This window comes from Poecilia latipinna, unplaced genomic scaffold (genome assembly GCF_001443285.1).
Source record: "Poecilia latipinna isolate Pla-1442-1.1 unplaced genomic scaffold, P_latipinna-1.0 Scaffold111, whole genome shotgun sequence".
NCBI lineage: Eukaryota > Metazoa > Chordata > Actinopteri > Cyprinodontiformes > Poeciliidae > Poecilia > Poecilia latipinna.
This window is the reverse complement of record NW_015112727.1, coordinates 279,158-301,621: the sequence shown is the minus strand read 5'-3', so window position 1 is coordinate 301,621 and position 22,464 is coordinate 279,158. Positions and strand designations below refer to the sequence as shown.

Here is a 22,464-nt window from a genome sequence, read left to right as displayed (position 1 = left end):
GGTAGACGAGGCGTGTGTTTCTGCATACAGTGAAATTCCAGATGCAAGCGCGTCGGGAAAGGTCGGTGAGAAAGCATGAGCGAAGATCGGGGAGAAATTAAAGTTTAATATGCTCCATCATTCAAAGCAGACAGCCACGTTATCAATAGATTATTAGAGAAGCTGTCGCTGCCTTATCATTTCAGCAGTTTCTGGACCTATTTGTATCAGTATGTTTATTTCTTTTTTTTCTTTATCGTGACAGTCAACTCCCGTTAAATGGCCACATTTTTTATGTGCCGAGACTTAAGAGGCGGATTATTTCCCCTCAGAAAGTAGTGTGATGGAAACATTGTAATTATTGCCCATTTCTCTTTATTTTTGCAGGCAAATTTCCCCTTATTGACAATTGGTTGTTGTTTAGTTTTGTCTTTCTCCTGGACGGATGTTATGATAAACTCTTATTATCATGAAACTCAAGAACTTTTTGCTATGAACTTGCACTTGTTTTCACCTCCAGACCTCCCGACAGGGAGCTACATCCAGGAGGATCTTTCCCGCTGCTCCTCCCTGTGCGATGAGGGCAAGGACTGCTGCGACGTGATGGCCAGCTGCAAGTGCGGTATGCACACCGGACAGTACGACTGCATCTGCGAGAAGGGATACTATGGCAAGGGTCTGAAGCACGAATGTACAGGTGGGTAATCCTAACCAGTCTGTCAGTCATTCATACCAACAAACCTTATCGTTCTCAAACCGCCTCACAAGGCTTAAAATTCTTCCTTTGGTTGCAAAAAAGAAGGTTTTGCTGGAATCACAGCAAGACCAAACGAGTGTATTGAGCCAGGCAAAAAGGCTGCTAAATATTTTTGAGAGTTGGACCTTAAATGTTCATCCCGTCTGCTTGGGTGTTCAGAGGACAAATTGTGTTTAACGAATCCAGTGAAATGCTGAGAGGGCTGGAGAAACAATGTTCTGATGTTTTGGGTTTTTTGATGCTTTAGGCAGTGTTTGCTCACCTTCGACTCCGATTCCCAGCAGAACTCGTCACAATCTGCTCTCCTGCTCTCAGCTTCCTCCTTTAAATCACAGCTTAGACAATAATGTCTTTGGTTTATAAAGGCACCAAAAAAAAAAAAACAAATGGCGGCTGTCATTTTAAAACTTCTTATTGCTTCGCTGTCATACAGACCCATTTGTGAACCAAAGTATCTGTTTCATGTGTTGCCAAAGAGCCCCGGCTTTTAGGGCAGCGCTCCCTCCTGCTGCTTATTTATGCTGCCAGTAATGTTCAGGGGCATCGTGCTCAGTGACTTTATTTTAGATGAAAGGCTGTCATGGCTGCAGTAGAGACCAGCGTCTATCTGCATGCGTGAGATCGTGACTGCCTGTACGTCTGAACGTCTTTGGTTTTTGAACTTAAGATGTTCAAAAACTAAAAATCGTTTGCCTGCTGCAGTAGATTTTAATGAAGTGTAAATAAGATGTTGGATTAATTTGGCTTCATGCATGTTTGGTATGAGGGACTGTTGCAAAGTTAGCAACACCAGTTGAGCAATTTTTTTATCTTGTATTTTTTCTGAAGTGCCTTGAGACGACGTTTGTTGTTAATTTGCGCTATAAAAGAAATCAACAGATTTTTTTTAGATTAATGATGCAGAAAGCATGAACTACATTTTTTTTACAGATTAAAGTACAAGTTCAATTAATACAGAAGAAGAAATGTCTTAATAATTAAGTCTAAATCCACCATCTTGTTTGAATCTCTTCTATAATTCATTTATCCCATAGTTGTTTCTGTCCAGAACATTTTAATAATCATCCAATTTAATTAGCATTTCAGAGGTTTCAGTGAAAATCAAAGAACAAGTCAAATACTTTAAGTTATTAGGACGACTGCCTCAAACTAGAAAGATGTTTTCGCTAAAAGCAATTTTAAATTGCTGCAGGGAAAATAAAAGTTGAACTTTTCTTTTTTTACTTTGTGAAGTTTACACACAATTTACATTCTGTTCACTTTTGGTTTGATAATCTCCACCTTTCCTGGTGTAATGCTGCAATCTGACTCTGTCTTGTGATTTTAAGGTGAGGGGTTAACGTGTTATTTTTACTGAATGTGCAATCAGCGAATTCACCAAGGATTATAGTCGTCTGTGAGTGTTGGGAAGCAGAAGAGCCAGCAGATGCACTGGCTGCCCTCGGTGTCTGTGTTTATAGAAGCTAATTGACGCATTAGGCCTCAGTCATTTAGACAGCTACTCCGTCTTAGACATGTGGAGGGGTTAACGACTTGCAATTATCCTCTCCCGTCTCCCCTCCTGAGACGACTCCGACGCAGAAGTGTGATCTAAAATATTCCCACTTTCACACATTCACACTTAGTTGCTTTCAACCTTAAAGTTAGATGCAAAACATTTCATAAAAAAACAACATAAAAAGTAAGAGCTTCACAAGAAGATGAAATGCAAACGAAAGGGCATCTGAAGGCAAAACGCACATTTCCACGATTCTCGTCTCATCTGGAGCGTCCGCCGCGCATTAATCTGTTTTTATGGTTTAATTAATGTCAGGCGTTGGAGCAGATGGAGAGAGGAAGGATGCAGCGCTGCACTTCAACCACAACTCAGGGAAACTTCCTCTGGCTCCTCCACAATCAGACATATAGCGGATCTCGTGGGAGGGGCAGGGGGTGATCTTGTTGCTTGATTGTCTGAGGCTCTTTTCATGTTACAGAAGTGAAATACACCCTTAACCTCAGCCAGTGTTGATGTATGTGTCTCTATAGAAACTGCTTGGAAACATTGGCAAGCCCAAAACACTTCAAACTGCAAGCTTTGTTTTCATTAACTCATCTGAATCTCCCTCGTATATGTGCTAAAGACAGACTTTATGAACTCTCACTCGAGTTATAAGGCTGTCTTGGAAATAAAAGTGGCTCCAAAACCAATTAGATTTAGAGGACATAATTAAGAAAGATGTAAAATCTCTCAGCCGACTCCTGCATCTTTTTCTGATGTTGTTTATATGATTGTCGAAGCAATAATCGTCGAACTAATTAACGCCATTCCCACAGTTTAGCCCCAATAGTTACAAAATTAGACAAAAGCGTAAATGTTGCAATAAAATGTTTAATCTACTCTGGACGGTCACTGTGGCATCATCAGGTTTTACAGTTGTTGTTTTTTTAAGTGGTCGTTTGAGTTTAAGAGTCTTTGCACTTTGATTTAACGTACTTCAGTCCCTGACACATCTGAAAATAATTGGTCCAAACTATGAGGCCGTCAGTGGGTCGTTATTATCGCTGGCAGGAGGGCTCGGTTGGAAACACTATCTAAATCTCTGCGCCGCGCAGCCGTGCTGTTTATGAATCTGTCGTCAGCCAAGGGAAACAGCCTCTTCCACAAAACACGACTGGAATCCCGGCAGATAGAAACGAGCGATGACCCCAGTTCCTGCATAGTTTGGCACTAATGGGCCGGATCGGACGCCGCCGTCGTTTCCCTTTGAATGCCGAACGCGAGCCCTGGATATCTGCGTCGCTCGGGATCAGCGGAGGAATGGGGAAGTGGGTAAAGCGGAGCAAGAGGGCTGCGGAAGGGCAACATGTTTTCCTCCTGTCACACTTTCTGACTTATCAGCCTCTTCTGTAGCTGTAGAGCATGACAGCAGCTCTGGACTGTGTTAGCGTGGCTCAGCAAAGGCTTGCTCTCCTCCAGATGAGTGGAGAATGAAAGGGAAGGAATGGAAGAAATACATTCGTATGTCGAGGCTGACCCCGGCTGACTCGTCTGCTCACGATGTGGGTTTTTTTTTTCCATTGGCATGAAAATGTCAGCTCTATTTTACCCTGATGTTACACACCTCACCTTTCTATTTGGCTGGCTTTTAAATTGGCTTGCCTTTATTTAGCAGAACACGATGAAACATAAGCAAATTTTTACTGCTTTCTTAGGTCATGTTAACCTCCTGACCTTTAATAAAGTCAAGTTACTGGTCCGTATATGAATGTTTTCCTAATCCAGGTCCTTGGATTGTGCTGTCTTTTATGATTTAGTCGCATTCGTGCTGCTTCACAACTAATTGAAAAGCGTGAATTATCTTTAGAGCGTTTCATCATGTTGCGCACACAAGCTGATAAAGATTCATGAAATTAAACCAGGTGTGTTGAGGCAGAAAACGTTTAAATCACGCGGGTCGGTATGCCCAGAGGATTGGGGTCAGAAAACAACATCTTATGAGAAAACCGTTCTTTTAGGCTTTTGGAAACTCGTAGAACTGTGCAAAAGTCTCGAGTCTTTCTTTTGGTGCTTTGGACCGTGCAGAGTGGATCATTATGCACTTTGTTTCAAGCACATTGGTGTGATTTCATCTCATTCCTTTGGTTTAATCTCTGAGGGGAACAAAAAGATAAAATACTATTTTAGCTTCAACAAAGATCTATTAGCTGGAAAATAGGTATACACATCATTTTAAGAACATAGTATCTCATGGGTCTGTGTCAAGTTTTCACTGGAGTTCTTTTTTTTTTTTTTTTTAAAGCCCTGACTTTAAGACCAAAAGGTTTTTGATGTGCACGTCTTCTTTTGTCCTCCACTTGTCTGTTTTTCTTGTACAGGTCCAGGCCTTGGCCCTGAAGCAAATGAGAAGCAGCCAAAAACCACGAAACTCTAAAAGACCTGAGAGAATATTTATCTAGACCACTTTAAAAGTAATAAAAAGTCTCCCTCAACTGATGTAAAAAGTAAAAAAGAGATTTAAAATATTTGCACAGTATATTTTAGAAGACAGTTTTGAAGTATGGTCAAAGGGGAATGTGTGAAATGCCATCAGCGTTGAATTTTATTACTTTAGACATAAAAAAAAAACTAATAATAAAATGTGATTTGGCATACGTTTAGCTGAAATCGTTACTGAATAAACAGTTGCGTTTACAAACATTTTTGAAGGTTTGAGTTCACTGGTGTTTTCCTCTGGGCAGATTGCGTTTCCCTGAACCGCTGCTGGACGAGTGTGTGTGTGACCTGGAAATGAAGACAGATCCTTAGATTATTTATCCCTTTTTCAGGATATTGACTTCTGACTGGAATGTTGTTGTTGCAGCCAAGCTAATCTTTGCAGTGATGCTAAACGGCAAACACAATTATCCAGTGAATGAAACCCGTCTTCATCCCTTGCGGAGACGCGTGGCGGCATTGAGCTTTGACTCGACCCTGCTCAGAACAACATCCGACCGTCTGTCGTCAAGGACGGGACGCGCTCCACTAATCGGCTCTGTGGAGATTTGTGACGTGAATTAGCAGATTTCTAGAACAGAAAGCTATAAAAGCGATGAAAAATTAGTGAATGTAATCATCGCATATCTGCTTCCAGTCTTCTTTTCCTGATGCTTGGCTGTAAGATTCGGTGCATAGTCGAAACAAAAGCACAGAAAGCCACAAAGCAGAGAGGTTGTTTTTGTAAAGGAATGTGGCCAATCTCCACATGTCACAAGTTATCACAGCTCTGGACGCTTTGCAGCTCAAGTCGCTTTGTACTGTCACACTGAAGCTTGCTTACATGGTTGTATGCTACGCAGATGCAGCCTTTGCTGATAAGTGCCGCCTCAGATTTCTAATGAGCTTACTCATATTTTAATATGCCACTTTAAAGGTTCTGATGGGTACCAGATAAAAGCACCGAGTCGGAATAGATCACCCTAAACGTACAGAAAACACCACACCGGTGATCCTCTGAAACCCGATTTAATTTTTCAGAGAGCGTTTTGAAAATAATGGCTAACTCAAAATTAACTAACATAAGAGAAAACCCAGTATCAAGTTGGGAAAAAAAATACTAAATTAGTAATAAATGAAGCTAAAAGATATAATATATCTCCAAATGCATCACTGAAAACATTTGGAGACAATAAAATCAAATTTTATTGGTAATATTCCTACATTGCTGGACTGAGGGAACCTTCTGACAGCTGGCGTTGAAACTCGTTGAATTCCTCCGCGTCTCGGCTGCTTGACAGTGTTTAATTTTCCGGGCTGCAATCCTGTATAAACTGCTCATGAAGTAAGATGACACAAACCTGAGTCCTATTTGTTTTATGTTCTTCTGAGAGAGTTGAGACGAGTTTCTGATTAAACTGCCTGTGCAAGCAAAAGGCAACGTTTTTCACCGTCCGTCCAATGAATTGCACTTATCTGAGGTCATTTTGTGGGAATGAGTATTTGTGCTCAATTTCGCATTAGTATCAACTCGTACATTGCAGAAATATAAGAACCTATTACTTTCAATGCAAAATCAATCTACGCAAGTAAGAGTAACAATAATAATATTACTCAAGCAAAAGAAAAAAGTACAATGCAGTAAAACTAAGTGCATTTTTCCCCAAATGTTACTCCAGTAAATGTAGCTGGTACATCAAAGATAACAAAATTAGTAACCTATTCTTGTTAACAAGCTTATTGGCGTTGGCTAGTTATCATTTAGCTATCACTATCTGCATCCAACAGCATTAATCAACTCACTCTGTTATCTTGGGGGGGGGGAACTGCAAAGTTTTTGCCTGTTCATGATTCTATCACACACCTGCAGCAGCAGCAGCAGTTCTCCGTTGCTGCCATTCAGGTGTAAAGCCGACGCTCATGTTGCGTTTAAAGGCAGCTCAGAAAAACATGTTACGACATTTTAACAATGGATTAAACAGTTGTTAGAAAAAGTGCCGCTGGGCGGAGGGGGTTTGGACTACAACTTATTTACTCTAATACAGGAAATTTACTGGAAAACACTAATATGGGGTGTCCCAGCCAAAACAGGACACTTGACAGGTATGTGCACCACATATATACGGTAATAAATGGTAAATGGATTGATAGCAGTCATTTTGACCGCTCAAAGTGCTTTACACTCGGTTAAGCGCCAACATGTGGCAGGAAGAACCTGGAATTTAACCCACAACTTTCCTTTTGCAAGACAGCTACTCTTCCCACTATTCCTCCCTCAGTCAGGTAGAGACCCGCCGCTGCATAGAGGTCGCTGATTCCAGCCTGTTGCATCCAGGAGCGTCCTCTGGTTTTGGAGGCCTCTGGTCCACTGGCGAAGCAGGACTGTTGGCCGGGATCGGTCTGCGTGGAGTCGGCCCGTTTCCTCTCTCTCCAAACTGTTTTTCCGTGGGTGCTACTCCTAATACGTTAGACATTGTTTTAAATACAGATCTAATCCCTATTTTTGAAACATTTGGAAGCTGAAGGTCAGCCAGATGAATCATAAATGTCAAATAAAAAGACTGTTAACCAAAGTTTGGCATGTCTGATTGTTGTTGGCTTCGCAGTCTCCCCGAAGATTTAAACTAGACTTTTCTTTGCTCAGTTGCTTGTTCTTGAGTATTTTTCAAACTAAATTTATACCAGAAAAAGTAAGTTTGGTTTAAAAAATGTTATATAAACTCTCTTGTAAAGTCTGTATTTACTTTTCAAGCAAAAAAAAAAAGTTATTCCTTCCAGCGTCAATAGCCACGGCAGTCTGTCTGCTCCTGTCCAGTTTCTTACTCCTCTATGTTTTTGTGGTGGGAATTTAAAGCCCAAGTTGCTCAACATGAATTCCTGCTCATTTTGGTCTCGGGGTCAAACGCCTGGGATTTCCTGACAACAAGCCGAGGAGGGTTTCTATGCTTACACTCCCCATTAATTGCTATAACTGACCGGAGGCAGGTTTAGGTTGGTGTTTTTCTTTAGTGCAAACCAAGTGGAAAAAAAGAGAGAGAGAGGGAGGGCAGGTCTTTCAAATGGAGACACACATCTATGGATGGAAAGCGTTTGGTAGCTGAATGTTGTGACTGTAGCTCTTTGTTGGGACAAGCAGGAAGAAAAATGTCTTCCTCCTAGAAGTCTTTCAAGACGGGGGGAAGTTTTATGGTAAATAATTGAGCTTGTAGGGTTTGTAAAATCAGAGAATTTGTTGGTGAATTAGTTGTTCTTTGGATGAACCTGTCGCTGCTGCTCTTTGTTTTGTTTCTGTGACAGGAGTGCACTAAGAAAGTAGTCAAGTTTATTTGTGTAGCACATTTCAGCAGCAAGGCAGTTCAAAGGGTTTACACTGTAAAAAAAAACATCATACAGTCACAATTATGAAATAAGCAATAAATAATACATTTTTCAAATTTCATCATCAAAATCACATCAAATATGTTGATCAATGTTTCAGTTTTTATGAATCAAAGGCAACTCTAAATACGTGAAACACTGATTTGAAGGAAATCAGTGTTTTGGTTGTTTTTGCAGTTTTCTGGAAGTGTGTTCTAGATTTGTGTTGCATAGAAGCTGAATGCTTCTTCTCCATCAATTCGTATCATTTTAATTTCCACATTTGTCATAATTCAAATAGAAAGGTCTATTTTGGGGATATTTTATGTCGGCTCTTCCAGAACGAACACATCGACGACGATCCAGCCAAATGTGCAGTACCGTAATTCCGCCACACGTTGGCGCCATCTGAAAAAATCCAGCGGTTTCTGAAAGGGGGTGATGTTGCGCTTTACAGCCAATATCGGGTTATTACTGTAACTTCACTCCCACCGTAGCAGGAAGTGAAATTAATCTAGGGCCGCTCTTTTAATCGACAATAAATTGCAAAAATAACTTCCTAGATACTGAAAGTTCCAGTAGTTGTGGATAAATGGACAAATATATTCACACACAGGACATTTAAAGAACTGTGTACAATTAAAATAATTATTGGAAAAAATATATATATTCGGGCAGAGATTTGAAATTTAGGTATAAAAGGATTAAAGACCAAAAAAAGTAGCAAAGAAGGAAAAGGAGACATTGTTTTTATGATTTATTACAAATGTGAGCAGCTTGGTGTGCACACACATTTGAGTCAAAACATTTCAGAACCTGTTTTGACTGCCGTTAAAGTTTCAGGTCTTTTGTAGCTTATCTGTACCAGCTTTGCACATTTAGAGAAATAATGTTTTGTTTGCATAATACCTCCTTAAATTCAGCTTGTTTGCCTTTCTAATTGACTCTCATCTGTCCGGATTTATTTATTTATTTATTTTTTCAATTTTTCAGTTCGTGTTTGGATATTTTTGTGTGGTCTTTTGGCTGAAGTGTATTTATTAACAGGAGGTAATGAAGAGGGACACAAAATCATGTTAAGAGTCAGAAAGTCAGCAGCTGTCTTTTTTTTTTATTGGAAGAGAAACATTTGTTTTGTTTCTACTGCCTTCAAATTTAGATCCACAGAACAGCTTTTTGTTCAGATCACATCTTTAGGCACCTTGTTTAGTCAGAAATATTCACACATGACCTGTAGAAAAGTAATTTGTTTAGTTGCAGTTAAATGACCAACCACACAAAACGATTTTCCTACCCTCTAATAACTGCTGTTGTCACCAATGGTGAGAAAAATCCAGGCATACTTTGAAAATTTGAGTGAAACTCCAAACTAACTGCTTCAAATGACAAAACGCCACTAAAGTAGACGGGAGGATCTGGAAGTGGATGAATTAAATGCCAGCTTCATAGACTGCTTTGCTGAGGAGATGAAACTGAACTCTGGAGCTTCCAGATCTCAAGAAAACGATCAGAAAACAAAGTCAGAGAGGGTGGAAAAGGGAAACCAGAGAAAACAAGGATCAAAGTGTTAGTCATCACATAATGAAATGTCAGACTTGCTCATGGTTAGTTAATTGGGTACATTTTATAAACAGCAGTCAGTAATTCCTATGGAAGCAATAAAACACTCAGTTTTCTCATGCAGCTCCTGAGATTCACCTTCTCCAATAAGTACGGCGTGTTTAGTTGTTGTTTTTTTTCTCGCCTATATATCGTTTGTCTACAAACAGGCCGAGTAACTTAAGTCAGAGCAGTAAGTGTTTGAGGAATTTGGAGAAATGGTGACATGTCGACTCCAAAGGAAATGAAAACGGCTCGTCTTGTTTAAACATGTTGGTGTTAACCTTTCGAGTGTTGCGTCGCGTGGTTCCAAGCGCGCTGAAATCATTGAGATCATGCCGCGTCCCCTCTATTACGGCATTTCTCAGCACACCGACATCTGTAATCAGGCACACCGGCTTGGAGACCGTCCTGTGTTTGTACAGTTGTTTAGCGGTCTGCCTCCGTCTTCCAGGGGTTTCCAGCATCCCAGGAGCCTCTAATAAGCGAGCGGGGACGTCTTTGCTGCTCTCGGATGCATCTAGCGATTGTGGCGAAATCTTTTCAGGAAGAGAACTGAATAACAAGCGGGACAACAGTAGACGCTCGACCTTTTGCCATTTCCTCCCAGTAGAGCTGCTTGCATCAAATCTCAACACATCTATTTTTTTTCCCGCTGTCTTCTGCGGGGTGGGGGGCAGGGGGGCTTGTGGAGGTCCCTGTTCCTCCCAGATGCAGGCGTTGTGTGACAACAGATGTGCAGCAGCCAGACCTCTATTTTTACTCTGCAGCTCGAGTGAAAGAATCACTGGGATTCCTGTGATTTGATTTAGGTCTTCCTGATGTCTAACAAGGGGAAGATTACAAAATATTTCTAACTCCAGATGAGAAAGTTTGTGTTGCTGTAAGGATGTAGACATACAGGATATCTATGTGTGTGTCTCGGCTCATATATGCACTGGTTGTTTTTCCATGTATAACAGATTGTTGTACCTTTAAAGACTCACCGATGGTTCAGACTGATGGCTTAAACTGTGACGCTAATGATATGGTTAGGTTGAGAAACGTGTGAAGAGTTCAAGAGAGTGACGTTGTAGATAATTGATGTTTTCTGGTCCTGAGGAAGTCATAAGGCAAATAATTTATCTGTAAGTGAATCTTTGGTGGCTTGAAAAACACTAAATGCGCTTGTACGGTGGCCCAGAAGGGTCAACAAGATAACTTATGCTACAAGAGGATTTGTGCTAAAGCAGGTGTTATGCTGTAACACAGTAATTACACTAAAAAGGGACTTTTGCTTAAACCAAATTTATTCTAAAATAGAAGTTATGATCAGATAACTTCTAACAGGATAACAAATTTTCCCAGACGACAAATTATTCCAGAACGTATTGCGACAAACAATAACATTGTTGTTTTGAGACCATGTTCAAGTAATATGATAGTAATAATACAAGAATATCCGCGTTTCCCCGTAGATATGATTTGTAAATCAGGATGAAGTCCAGCGTTTGTTTCCTCAACATATTGTTGAACAAGTATGGTCTTCTAACCAGAGCACCTTCTTCCACATATTGGGTGATTTTGGTTGATGCCTCATAGTTTTGCTTCACCGTTTTAGAACTTAATCAGAGATGCTCAATACCAAACTCGTGATGTGCATGTCGGGTGATTCCTGTGTTTTAGTGGAATAGACTTCGCAGTTTCTCACAAATGTGTCTGTTTATGCACTTAAAGTGACGGTTTGAGTTGTGTGAGCTGTCTTTGCATGCTACCATTGTTTTTTTTTTTATAGTCCAGGGGAAAGCCCTGGAATTTAAGATCCAACTTAACAAGGTCTCTTGTGTGAGAAGGCCTTTGACCGCAAATGACCAGGCCTCTGCTTACTTTCATCACCTCCTTCTGCAGGATTTTAGGGTTTCCTTCATGCCCAGGCTTTGAAGAAGACAGACGGACGGATTTGGATGACCACACGTTTTAAATGATCGCAACCTTTGCTATTTTAGCCACCTGTTTTTCTCACAAAAAAACTAAAATGCTGGTCGCTTGACTCTGCCACCCTCTGTTTTTACAAAATCCAAAAGTATTCAAGTGCTCAAATACTGTAATCAATAAAAAAATTGTTTGTTCAAAACCTTCGCAATACAGGTTTCAGTTAAATGTGACTGACGGGTGATTTAAAATCGCCAGTATTTACAACTGAGAGTAATTTTAGTCATCCAGTTTGTGGTTTTTAAGTGACTCAACTCATATTTGAGTGTTTTGTCATTGAAATGAGCCACTTTTTCTGCCTTGCCGACTTGCAAAGTTTGAATAAACAATCAACCTAGGATGCATTTCTTTGGAGATCAGGAGGGAATAGGAAGACTCGAAGAAAACCTTATACGCAGTAACCTACCATTATTAAAGCTGCTCCTTAAGTAGGGTTATAAAAACAAGTAAATCATTTCTGAAAGTCCTCAGTCGTGCCAGTACATTTCAGTCAGCAACATATTTTTTGTACTTCAAAAATGCAGGAGTTGAGCTTCAGGGTTTTACATTCTGGACTGTAATAGTCATGTCTTTGTTCGATCTCATCCTCTTAGTTATAAAATATCACAGATTTATGGTCACATTTACATGTGGGGAGTAGTAAACGCTCCAATGTAGTGTCTGTCTGTGTGTGTGTGTGTGTGTGTGTGTGTGTGTGTGTGTGTGTGCGTGTGTGTGTGTGTGTGTGTTTTAAAGCACATGTTTGTGGATTTAGTTGGACCCTATTTGTGATTGTGGCTGGGAAGGCAGATGTTCTGCCCCCCCCTCTCTGGACCTCCTCTCAGTTTCCGTCTGGGTCTGTTTTTAGGTCTGGCTAATCGAACACACTCTCCCCTCCCAGCAGATCCAGGAGATTCTCGTGTGATAGTAACTTTGGCTCCAGGACTCGACGTATCTGCCAGTTTACTTTGACTTACTTTGTGTTACAACAAAGAACTTTAACAGATGAACTTGCCTGCACTTGTGTTTTTCCACCTACTTTTTTTTCCAGCTTCTTCTTTAACCTTAACAGACTTCACTTTGTTCAATTTGTTACTGTTTAGTTGAGTCTCAGATTAGCTTTGTTTTCAGAGGTGAAGTTTAAATCTAATTAAATTTAGCTTTAGTAAAAATATTTTTTTATGTCTAGTTGACCGACAAGAATAACACATATTTCTTTCCTTTTTTTTTTTTTTTACAAGACTAGCGTTGATTAAAAAGAGTCAAAAATGAGATTTAATTTCAATATTTTCCAAGATCTGAGTCCGTTTGATATGATCATTCAGTAACAAGGAGCAGCAAATGGAAAAAGATTGTTTTTAGTTAACTAATTTTTATTTTTACTGAAGCTTAAAATATTTTTGCTGCATGGATTCAATGTCCTTATGGCACTTCTGCATGGTAATGATGCCTAATGTTTTGAAAATTCAAAGAAAGTTTCATTTAAATGTCATCTGCAAAGCAGTAAAAAGAAAAATCATAGAAAGGAAAGCTTGGCTAGAGCGCATAAAAAGAAGAGGACCTTGAGCAGAACCCTGAGGGACGCCACGTCGAAACTACGGATGTAAGAAAAATGAAGTAGCAGGGTGACATACTGCAGTTGGAAGTGTTTTATCAGTCAATTACTTGGTAGTGTCAGGTTGAAAAACTTATTGGAAAGTGTTTGTTTCATTTCTGGTAAATGTGACTTCACTGATTCTTGGTTGTTATATGACAAATACTTCCTGGTAAGGTTTAGATGTCCTAGTGTTGGTAAATGAAGTGAAATTATGATGTAGAAAAATAGAGACAGTTACTTCAAATAGTAGCGTAATCACTGTAACTAATTAGTCATTACCATATATTTGTCTGCCATATTCCAGTTTCATCATCAAAACATGCATTAACACAACACATGTAACATTTATCAGCTTAGTTTTACCACATAGTTGCTTCATGGTATTATAAAGGTGTTCTGTGTCTGTACACAGTCCAGACGGAGCAGATCTTTAGGTTTTTGGTCACTTCCTGTCATTTAGACAGGAAGTGACTCTGCTACATTGCAGTAGAGTTACAGTAAGTTAGCCAAACAAACAGAGATGTTTGGCTGCTGCATAATTCAAAGCAGCTTCATCTCAGCGCCTGAATGTTCCAATAATTTTCTTCATGCCCACCTTTATTTTAGATCCACATCTGCTTGTCCTACCATCATTTCGTCCCTCGTAGCTGCCCCCCCCGTCCCCCCTCCTCCTTTCGTTCCAGTTCCCCTCTCCAGAAGCCAGGTCTGGTCTTTTTATGCTGTAGACCCGTGCGTCTGTTTGCGTATGTGCAATCATACCACTGTGTACTTACTACCTGTCAACACATGCGGCCTGCCAGAAAAACTGAAATGTTATATTTTTCAGGTACAGTATTTCCACTGTGGAGCTGGAGGTGACTTATTATTCGGGTTCAAATTAAACAGGCTTCCTGTAAACCTTAAATGAAGCTATAAAACAGATTCTCATGGACTTTCTGCTCTCACTCGGTCTTACGTAAGGTGTCTCCTCTGAGTTTGAAAGCCGCAGAAATATGACGGACCGTCACATGCTTTTGTTATCAAATGAAAAGGGGCAGACCGAGACGCAAGTTGTCTGCACCAGATGAGGTATTCCTTCATGGTTTTCTCTCTGCGTTTGCATTTGATGTGGGTTACTGGGTGCATTTCACTGCCAGCAGCTGCTGTGCGCTTTACAGTTGGTTAACTTCTCCTGTCTGACCTGCTGCAGCTGAGGAGAAGGGAGGAGGAGAGAGAGGCCAGCCTGGCAGCAGCTCTGCAGTGGAAATTCACACCTAGCCTCGGGCTTCAAGAAAAGTCAACGAGTTGTGAAGAGCGTTAGGGACTGTGGATTCTCTGTTGCAGCCGTCATAATTAAAGCTGCTCGCCGAACGCGTCTGAAAGTTGCTGTCATGTAATTTTTTTATTCCTTCTACGGTCGTAAAGGTTAGAATTACTTCGGTCTTTCCGTTCGACTCGAAGAGCCTCGATTCCCACGAGACTTTCCATGTTTTTGAATTTCTTAAACTTGTTCCCGCCTCGTGTGGAGATTTATGGCTTTCTTGTTTTCGAGCACATGCTGCCATATTAAAGCTGCTCGAAACGCCCGTTCGTCTGAGGATAGCTGGATTTGAGCAAGGGTGTAGTCAGCGTTGGGGATTGGCTTTATTAATTGTTGCAAACAATTTTTGGATTTGCCTGAACAAACTATGGAAGAAACATAAACTGCTGCGTGTTTGCAAACTAACTTTTTGGGATTAGTGGCTCAGTTAGAGCGACGGCATTTGATCCCAACTATGTCTGAATTCAGTCAAAGACAGAGTTAAAAACATTGTGTTTGTAAAGTTTTGACCTGCACGTACTGATTTGATCCTATTTCAACTCCTATTTAACAAACATAGTTCAAGAAAATTAAAATTCTGTTTTCTAGCTCTTCTTTTATGAGTGGTGATTAATTATTTACATAAGGAGCACAGGCAGTAACATGCCGTGTGAATCGCTGTGTAAATGTTTCACGGTTTTAACACAAAGACAAATGATTACAGTGCAACATGTCAGTAATTGCATAAATTCAAGTTTCTCCCTGTATTTTTAGAGATTATGGATATTTTCAACTTAAATGTTAATGCAGGTTTTTTTCAGATTTGCCAACATTTTCAAGTCTTGCACATTCCTTGACAGACAGGTTAAAAGCTTAAAAGAATAAGACAAAGCATCTTTGCTGTTTTCACTTCTCCCTTCTTGCTACCTGCTGAAAGTCGTGCTCTTTCATTTTCCCGAATCTAAAATAAACTTCAAACATGCATAGAAAATACACTTCCTTTTCGATTTGCTTCTTTCACTTCTGTGTGTCCAGTGACTTCAATTTAAACACATCACTGATTATAAAAACAGTTAACTTTGCATCAAATGTATTTTATTATCTTTAATAAGACAGTTTTTCATTCCAGCTTCATTTTCATGTCATAGATCTTCATTATTCTTACTTTAGTCACTTTGTGACTTCTCTCATATGTTTCATATTAAAGCCCTGTGGGATCGGTTTCTGAACAGCAGTGTCTCCCCTGTTCTCTCATCTTCACAGCTTGTCCACCTGGCACTTACAAACCAGAGGGCACTCCCGGAGGACTGACCACCTGCCTGTCGTGCCCTGATGCACAGCACACGTCCCAGCCTGGCAGCACCGCCCTCCATGACTGCGTCTGCAAGCTGGGCTATCGGCCAATAGGCACAAGCTGTCAGGGTGAGACAAAGCTGCTCTCTGGGAGCAAAACTTTTTTGACATACGCACCATCTGAATTACATCGACGCTGTCCAGCGGCACTTTATGTGTGGCTACTGTAAATATTTAGACTCTGGCATGATTTTTCCAGGAAAAAGCTGAGCGCGAATGTTATTTTTTTTTCTTTTTCTTTTCTGGCTTCCAGTCAGCAGTATTTAAACTCAGTAGATCTTAAAAGTTTCACTAATGGTAAACACAGCGATAAAACCATACTGTCTTTTTTTGGTCATTGTGCCTTAGTTGCATGTGTTGTAACAAAGGTTTACTTTGCCAAAAAAAAAAAAGAAGCTTCTCTGTAAACGGCTCATTTACGAGAAACTCAATGCAGCATGAGTCCAAACAAAATGTAAAAATACAAAAAATAAAGTTCACACTGACCTGAAAGCACTCCTCAACATTAAATGACGAGCAAGAAAGTGAATTATGTCTGGAGAGCTTGGAGCGATGAAGCATATTGTGAACCAGGTGCGTCACGGGTTTCCAGACTATTTTGTATGTGCACCAAATATCTGAGATGAGAATGTGGCGGCTCATTATCATGGTAGCAAAATATCTGATGTAGCTTTCCAGTTGAACTCGGAATTGGGAAATTCCCACATCCCAGTTGGAAAAATCAACTGGTACGCCCTCCGAAGTCAGACTTCCCACTGGAAACTTGGGGCCATTCCGACTACCCACAGTTTCGACTTGTAAGGCCAGGTTTGAGTTTTAACACAGCCATTTCTTGCATCAACAGCAACATTTTAGAAGTGCGTCTAAAATCGATGTTGCTTGTAGCGTCTGCAACTCTAAGCTGAACAAATTAAAAGTGGTGTGGAAACTAAAGCTTAAACTGATGTTCGGCAAGAGCTGTTCAGAAATGTCTGACGTTGCCATGTTGAAATTCTGACTTCTCAACTAGAACGCTGTTACCTTGGAAAGAATCTCTTCCCACAGCTGAGAGGAATAATCCATGCAAAAAGAAGAAGAAAAAAAACAGGCAACTTGCAAATAAAAATATGCATGTTTTGTTTGGGAAGAAGTGCACACATCTCCAAATTGTGCATATAAGCTAGAAGCTGAGACACAGAGATAAATTCCAATATTGCTAGGCTGCTATGTAAATGCAAAGTTTACTTATAGTGCTGCCAAAGAGAGGCCAGAAACAGATGTGATATTTGTGTGGACAGCAGACAAAGCTTCAAGGAACGGCTTGGAGACATTCCTTCATGCTTAAAGGACATTTTCTAAATTATCTGCAATCATTGAACATTCTTGGAGCTCCTTGAGTTTGTAGAGTGTTTTTCCTCTGGTGTGAAGAGAACTGAAGCATATTTACTTAAGCTAGGATCCTTTGGTTTTTTTTTGGTGCAAAGGAGCAGAAACTAACTGTACATATTCAGGGGGAATGAAAACACAGAATAACATAAAAATGGCCTTTTGTAGATGAATCCTTTGCTCTTGATTTTGCTTTATTCTCAGTAAAACCAGACAAATGCTTCTGCTATTCAGTTGGTCGTTATGTTACCTTATTTGGACCTGCAATAAAGCAGTGCAGACGAATTATTATAAGCAACAGTCCTGGGTTGACGGGGAAAAAACGCGGATAGATAGTAACTTCAATAGAAACACTTAACACTTTTCCACAGAAGCATAAGATCAGAGCGAGCCATATCTCTGAATTTGCATCCAGCTGTGAACTTCCCTATCGTTTGAAGAACAAGCCAGACTTTCCACTTGATTTTTCATCTGAAAGCAAAGGTCTATTTATCACCAGCTTCAGACACTACAGTATGGTTTCTCTTCCTCCCTCAGCGTAGATAAGACGGTGAATCTTGACATATAATATTCTGTTAGTTTTTCTCTTGTAATATTTTATGTATTCATAGCCTTTTCCATGAAGTGTAGACTATCTTAGTTTTACTGAGTGCATAGTTTATCATTGTGCAGTGGATCGTCTCCGTTATATTGACTTTTTAAATCTCCTCCGATCTTCTCGTTCAGTGATTCACTGCCCAGCACTGCCCCCTCCAGAAAACGGCCTTTTTGTCCAGGATGTGTGCAACAACCACTTTGAGGCTGCCTGTGGAGTTCGGTGTCAGCCGGGTTTCGAGCTTCATGGAACCGGCATCAGACTGTGTCAGGCTGACGGCACCTGGTCAGGGACACCTGCTAGTTGCACAGGTAAGGAACACATCGCAGGTGTAGCTTTGAAAAAGAAAACCGGGCCAATGGTCACATTTTACACGCCTACAAACCAATAAATAGTTTTCAAATATAAAACAAAGACGTTTTTCTGGTGCTTATATAATTTCCAAAAAGTATCTAAACTTGCCAGGTCTACAGGCTTCCAGATAACCAACAACAGTTTTAAGGAGCAGCAAGAGAACAATAAGAAAACGCTTGTGTCGGCAGTTCTGCCATCTGACTCTTTGAGTAACCTGATTTTACACAGGGTACTTTTTTCTTTTTTATCCTGTTTATTAGTCATTAGGCTTTGCCTTGTTCTTTAAAGTTGGTTGCCTCTTTATTAAAATGTAAAGAACTCCAATGGCGCCATTTTACCCAATAAAGCGTTGTGCTTTCCCTTGTAAAGGTTTGATGAGTTTTTTTGGTTCTGAATTGTTCTTTTAGATCCCAACAAAATAACAAAATAATGTTTATATGTATGTTTTCTCATTCTCTACTGTTTCTCATTTCCTGTCGTCAGGGACGACTGCCCTGCAAACTTTAGATGTCTGTGTTCAGGAGCACCTGATTGAAATGATTGCATGGCCTCCTCTGCAAGCCATCAAGTGCTGCAGAAGCCTCTTAATCAGCCATTTATTCAGGTCAGATGTGTGGCAGAAGTGTTCCCTAAGGACCGGAACTGAAAAGCGCTACACAATTCTTTCTTTCTTTGTAGGTTTATGGACAAAAGTAGCTCTTTGATTTGTAAAGGTTGCTGCTCCATTGTATGTACTTTTAGAGCCACTACTTTGCACCAGTCAGTCACTTTGCAAGTTGTTTGAAGCAGTCGGTAAATATCAAGTCCCCCCAGGTTAGTTAGACTTCTTAGTCGGTGGCTTCAGTCACTGTAAGATTTTCTTAAACTCTAAGTAAATCTAAATTAAATGTAAAGTTTGTATCTTTCCTAAACTATAATGAGAAACATGCATTAGGGCTGTGCATTGGGCCATGTTAGCACTGTTGTCTTATCACAAAAAGGTTGTAGGCTTGAATCCCCGCCGTGGTTTTCGGTATAGTGTGTACAAATCCATCCTTTGCTTTTCAACAAGTACTCTGACTTTACTGTCCCAAAAAATCCATATTAGACTGACAGTCAACCCTGAATAACTCTTAGGCTGCGTTCACAGCCTGAAGGGACCCAAATCCAATTCTTTTTGCCGTAATGCGATCTTTATCTGATCTTTTCATGACAGTCTGAACAACACAGGTCAGACTTTTTTCGGGTATCCGATACGTTTCCGATTCAAATGTGTCCTGAACGTCCGGGTCGCCTTCATCCAAATACTCGACACATGTCACTATTCTGCATCCTGATAAGCGCAAGCGGGAAGAAAAGCAACAACCATGGCGGACTATGACGAGGATTAAGTTGTTAATATTCTGGTTCCGGGTGGACAACAACTTTAAAATCGTAAACTGCGCTCTATCGTTAGCATCCATGTTTACTTCCGCAAACACTGAGCACTTGTTCTTCTTCTTTGTGGTGATTGGCAGAACACTGAGAACACTCTCTATGTGTGACGTTATTGCGCCCTCTACTGCGCATGCGGGACATTTTCAGATCGTTTGCAGTTTACACTGGAGATCACATACATGTTGCCTTTATTTGGAAGTGAACGACCACGGCAAAAAAAAAAAAAAAAAATTGATTTGACAAAATATCGGAATTGGGTCACTTCGGACCGCAGTGTGAACGCAACCTTGGTGCAAAAGCCATCAGCATTTTTGAACTAACCAACTCGGTTGCACATTCCTGTGAACTTTAGTATTTTTTATAACTACACGGTATTTATGTTGACATTTTGTAGAATATTTTTATTCTGCGAGTCTTGTTGCTGCTATTGTCTGCCACTTTGCTGCTGTTGCACTTAAATTGTCCCATTGTCAGACGATAAAGGATATTTTTATTCTGTTTTATTCAACAACTCTGCAAAGTTGTTGGGTGTAAAAAGTCTATGAATGAGAAAAACCTACAATGCTCACCATCTTAATATTTTCTTTCTCTCAGTACTCAGATGGGATTACCTTACATTACGTTCTGTATAATTCCTCACTCAGCCCAGATACCTTAAAGCATTGCAGCACTTTCCTATGTATGCAATGCTGACTTAAATTGTCAAAATAAAGGCTATAAGCTGATTTGTTGGCTGAGTTTCTTTTCTTTCTTTTTTTTTTGAGAGTCTCCAGTGATTCATGTGGGAGTTATCCTCAAATAGCATAGTCTCCGCTCCCTACATGTGCTTTTTAGAGCGGGTGACAAGTTAACATTTCCTGGGATTCCACCTCGTTTTGCCCTGTCAGACGGCACGAAGAGGAAAAGGAGAGGGAGGATTGAGTTGAACAGAGACGGAGTGACCAACAGGAGGAGCAGATAAAAGTCAAAGTTGAAGCAAGCAGGAGCAGAGTTGGGGGGGAGTTTCGGTAAGCTGAAGGAACAGAAGAGGGGGGAGCTCCAGAGGTCAAGAGATTAATGAGGAAAATGCTCGTTTTAGCAGAAAGGCAGCAGCGCAGTGACTCACACAAATACCAAGACACTGAATATGTAAGGGTGTGTGGTACAGATTTATAGTATGTGGCTTTGAGTATATATTTTCTAAGTGTGTGTGCATATGTCTGCTTGTATGTGTTCGTCTCGTCTTTGCCGCGTACTGTAGGACCTCCCTGCTAGTTGGACCCTGAGGGAGAGGGGGCTCATCTGAACTGCCTGTCTGTCTATGGGTGGCGATGAGAAATAGCACACCACACACCCTGTTACCAGACCTCAGCATAACTCAGAGCAGACACACACATACTGGGAGTGTTTTTTTTTCTCCCGCCCTCCTTTATTTTATAGGGACTTTCACAGTTTTGGTTAAATGATAGGCCCCAAGTTACAGCCAAAGATGATTCATTCATGTATTCCACTCCTCTTGTGATTTATGGGTTACAGCATCCGAGTTTATCTGTTACGTTTCATATTTAGTGTTGGCGAATTATGATCTGTTTGAAGAACAAACTGGAGTTGCCTTGGAGAAGCCAACATGTGGGGCTTATCATGATAAGATTTCATTGAGGAGTTTAAGATTACAGTACGTTTCCAGTGCTTGTCATGGGATTACAGGGTAGAGGTTTCCCATTTTCAAACTAACCTTAGATAAATAAATAATTATGGAACAATAGATCCAGCAACAAACAGAGCAGCTTTTGTTTCACTTTCCCTGGTTTGGATCCTGGTGTTTATCATCGTCTTCTTCTTTCAGTGCGCTCCTGCCCGGTCCTCTCCCGGCCGCAGCACGGCTTCCTGCGATGCAGCGACAGCGGGGTGTCCTACGGGACGCAGTGTCAGGTTGGCTGTGAGCGAGGCTATAGATTAGAGGGGGACTCCACACTCACCTGTCAGGCTAACTCCCAGTGGAGTGGACCTCTACCTCGGTGTGTGGGTAAGCCTTCACGTTACTCTTTGCCGTCGTCTCAAATAAATGTTCTGAAAGCTGCAGGATGTAACGTTTATTCAAAATAATTTTTCACATATTTGTTGAAACTGCCTCCGTGTCGTGACAGTTTGGCATGAGACTGACACTCTGTGAAAAATTTGAGCTTCTCTGCCTCCTCCCAGTGCTCCCAGTGCTACCTGGAAACAATCAGAGCCAGTAGGCGGGTCTAAGCGCTGTCAATCACCCCTCTGATTTAAAGAGCCTTTTGTGAACGCTCAAGCTAGTTAGCATGACCACCAATGATGGTTTTCCTGTAATGGTAAGTGGTTTGTCTTCCATTAGCACCAGCGAGTACACAAGGCTGATGGACAGCGCTAAGATTCTGGCTCTGATTGGTTGTTTTTAGTCGGGATTGGTGGATTTCTCAGATGGCGATATTAATTCAGGGAGAAGATAATTTTTTGTAGATTATTTGTCTCATACTGTCACAATATGGTGACAGTTTTAACAAATGTTTTTGAAAAAAACAATTTTTTATAAAAATTACATCATATAGATTTGTTTTGTTACCTTCATCTAAAAAGCAAAATCTGAATTTGTAGACTAACGGAGGCAAAATGTGAAACCTGAGAGAAACTTCGATGTTTTTAAGCGTAGAACATGCGTTGTTTCACAGTTTGTCATGTATCAGAATAGAAAACATGAACAGCTTTGTTAGCATTGTTGAAGATCTAACCTCTTAAAGGTCCCATTTAAAAACCTCACCGTAAAATCCAAGTGCAGGTCTGAATGAACTCAAAACTGCCAACTAAGGGAAACCTGTGAAGGTGGTCTTGGACGCTTTTGATCAAATTAGCAAAGTTTAGAAACAACCTGAGCAGAGACGCACTGAAGGACCACCCACTGGCG

The 22,464-nt window shown here is 40.6% G+C and overlaps 1 protein-coding gene across 3 annotated transcripts in view; it reads left to right on the top strand.

The window, feature by feature from the left end:
- Positions 1–22,464, top strand: part of svep1 (sushi, von Willebrand factor type A, EGF and pentraxin domain containing 1) — a 94,689-nt gene that overhangs the window by 31,456 nt on the left and 40,769 nt on the right. For all 3 annotated transcript variants that reach the window (XM_015027954.1, XM_015027953.1, XM_015027955.1), the window contains 4 exons: positions 500–676; positions 15,737–15,895; positions 17,918–18,097; positions 21,382–21,561. In XM_015027954.1, coding sequence (XP_014883440.1) covers positions 500–676; positions 15,737–15,895; positions 17,918–18,097; positions 21,382–21,561 — 696 coding nt within the window. The remainder of the gene's footprint in view (positions 1–499; positions 677–15,736; positions 15,896–17,917; positions 18,098–21,381; positions 21,562–22,464) is intronic.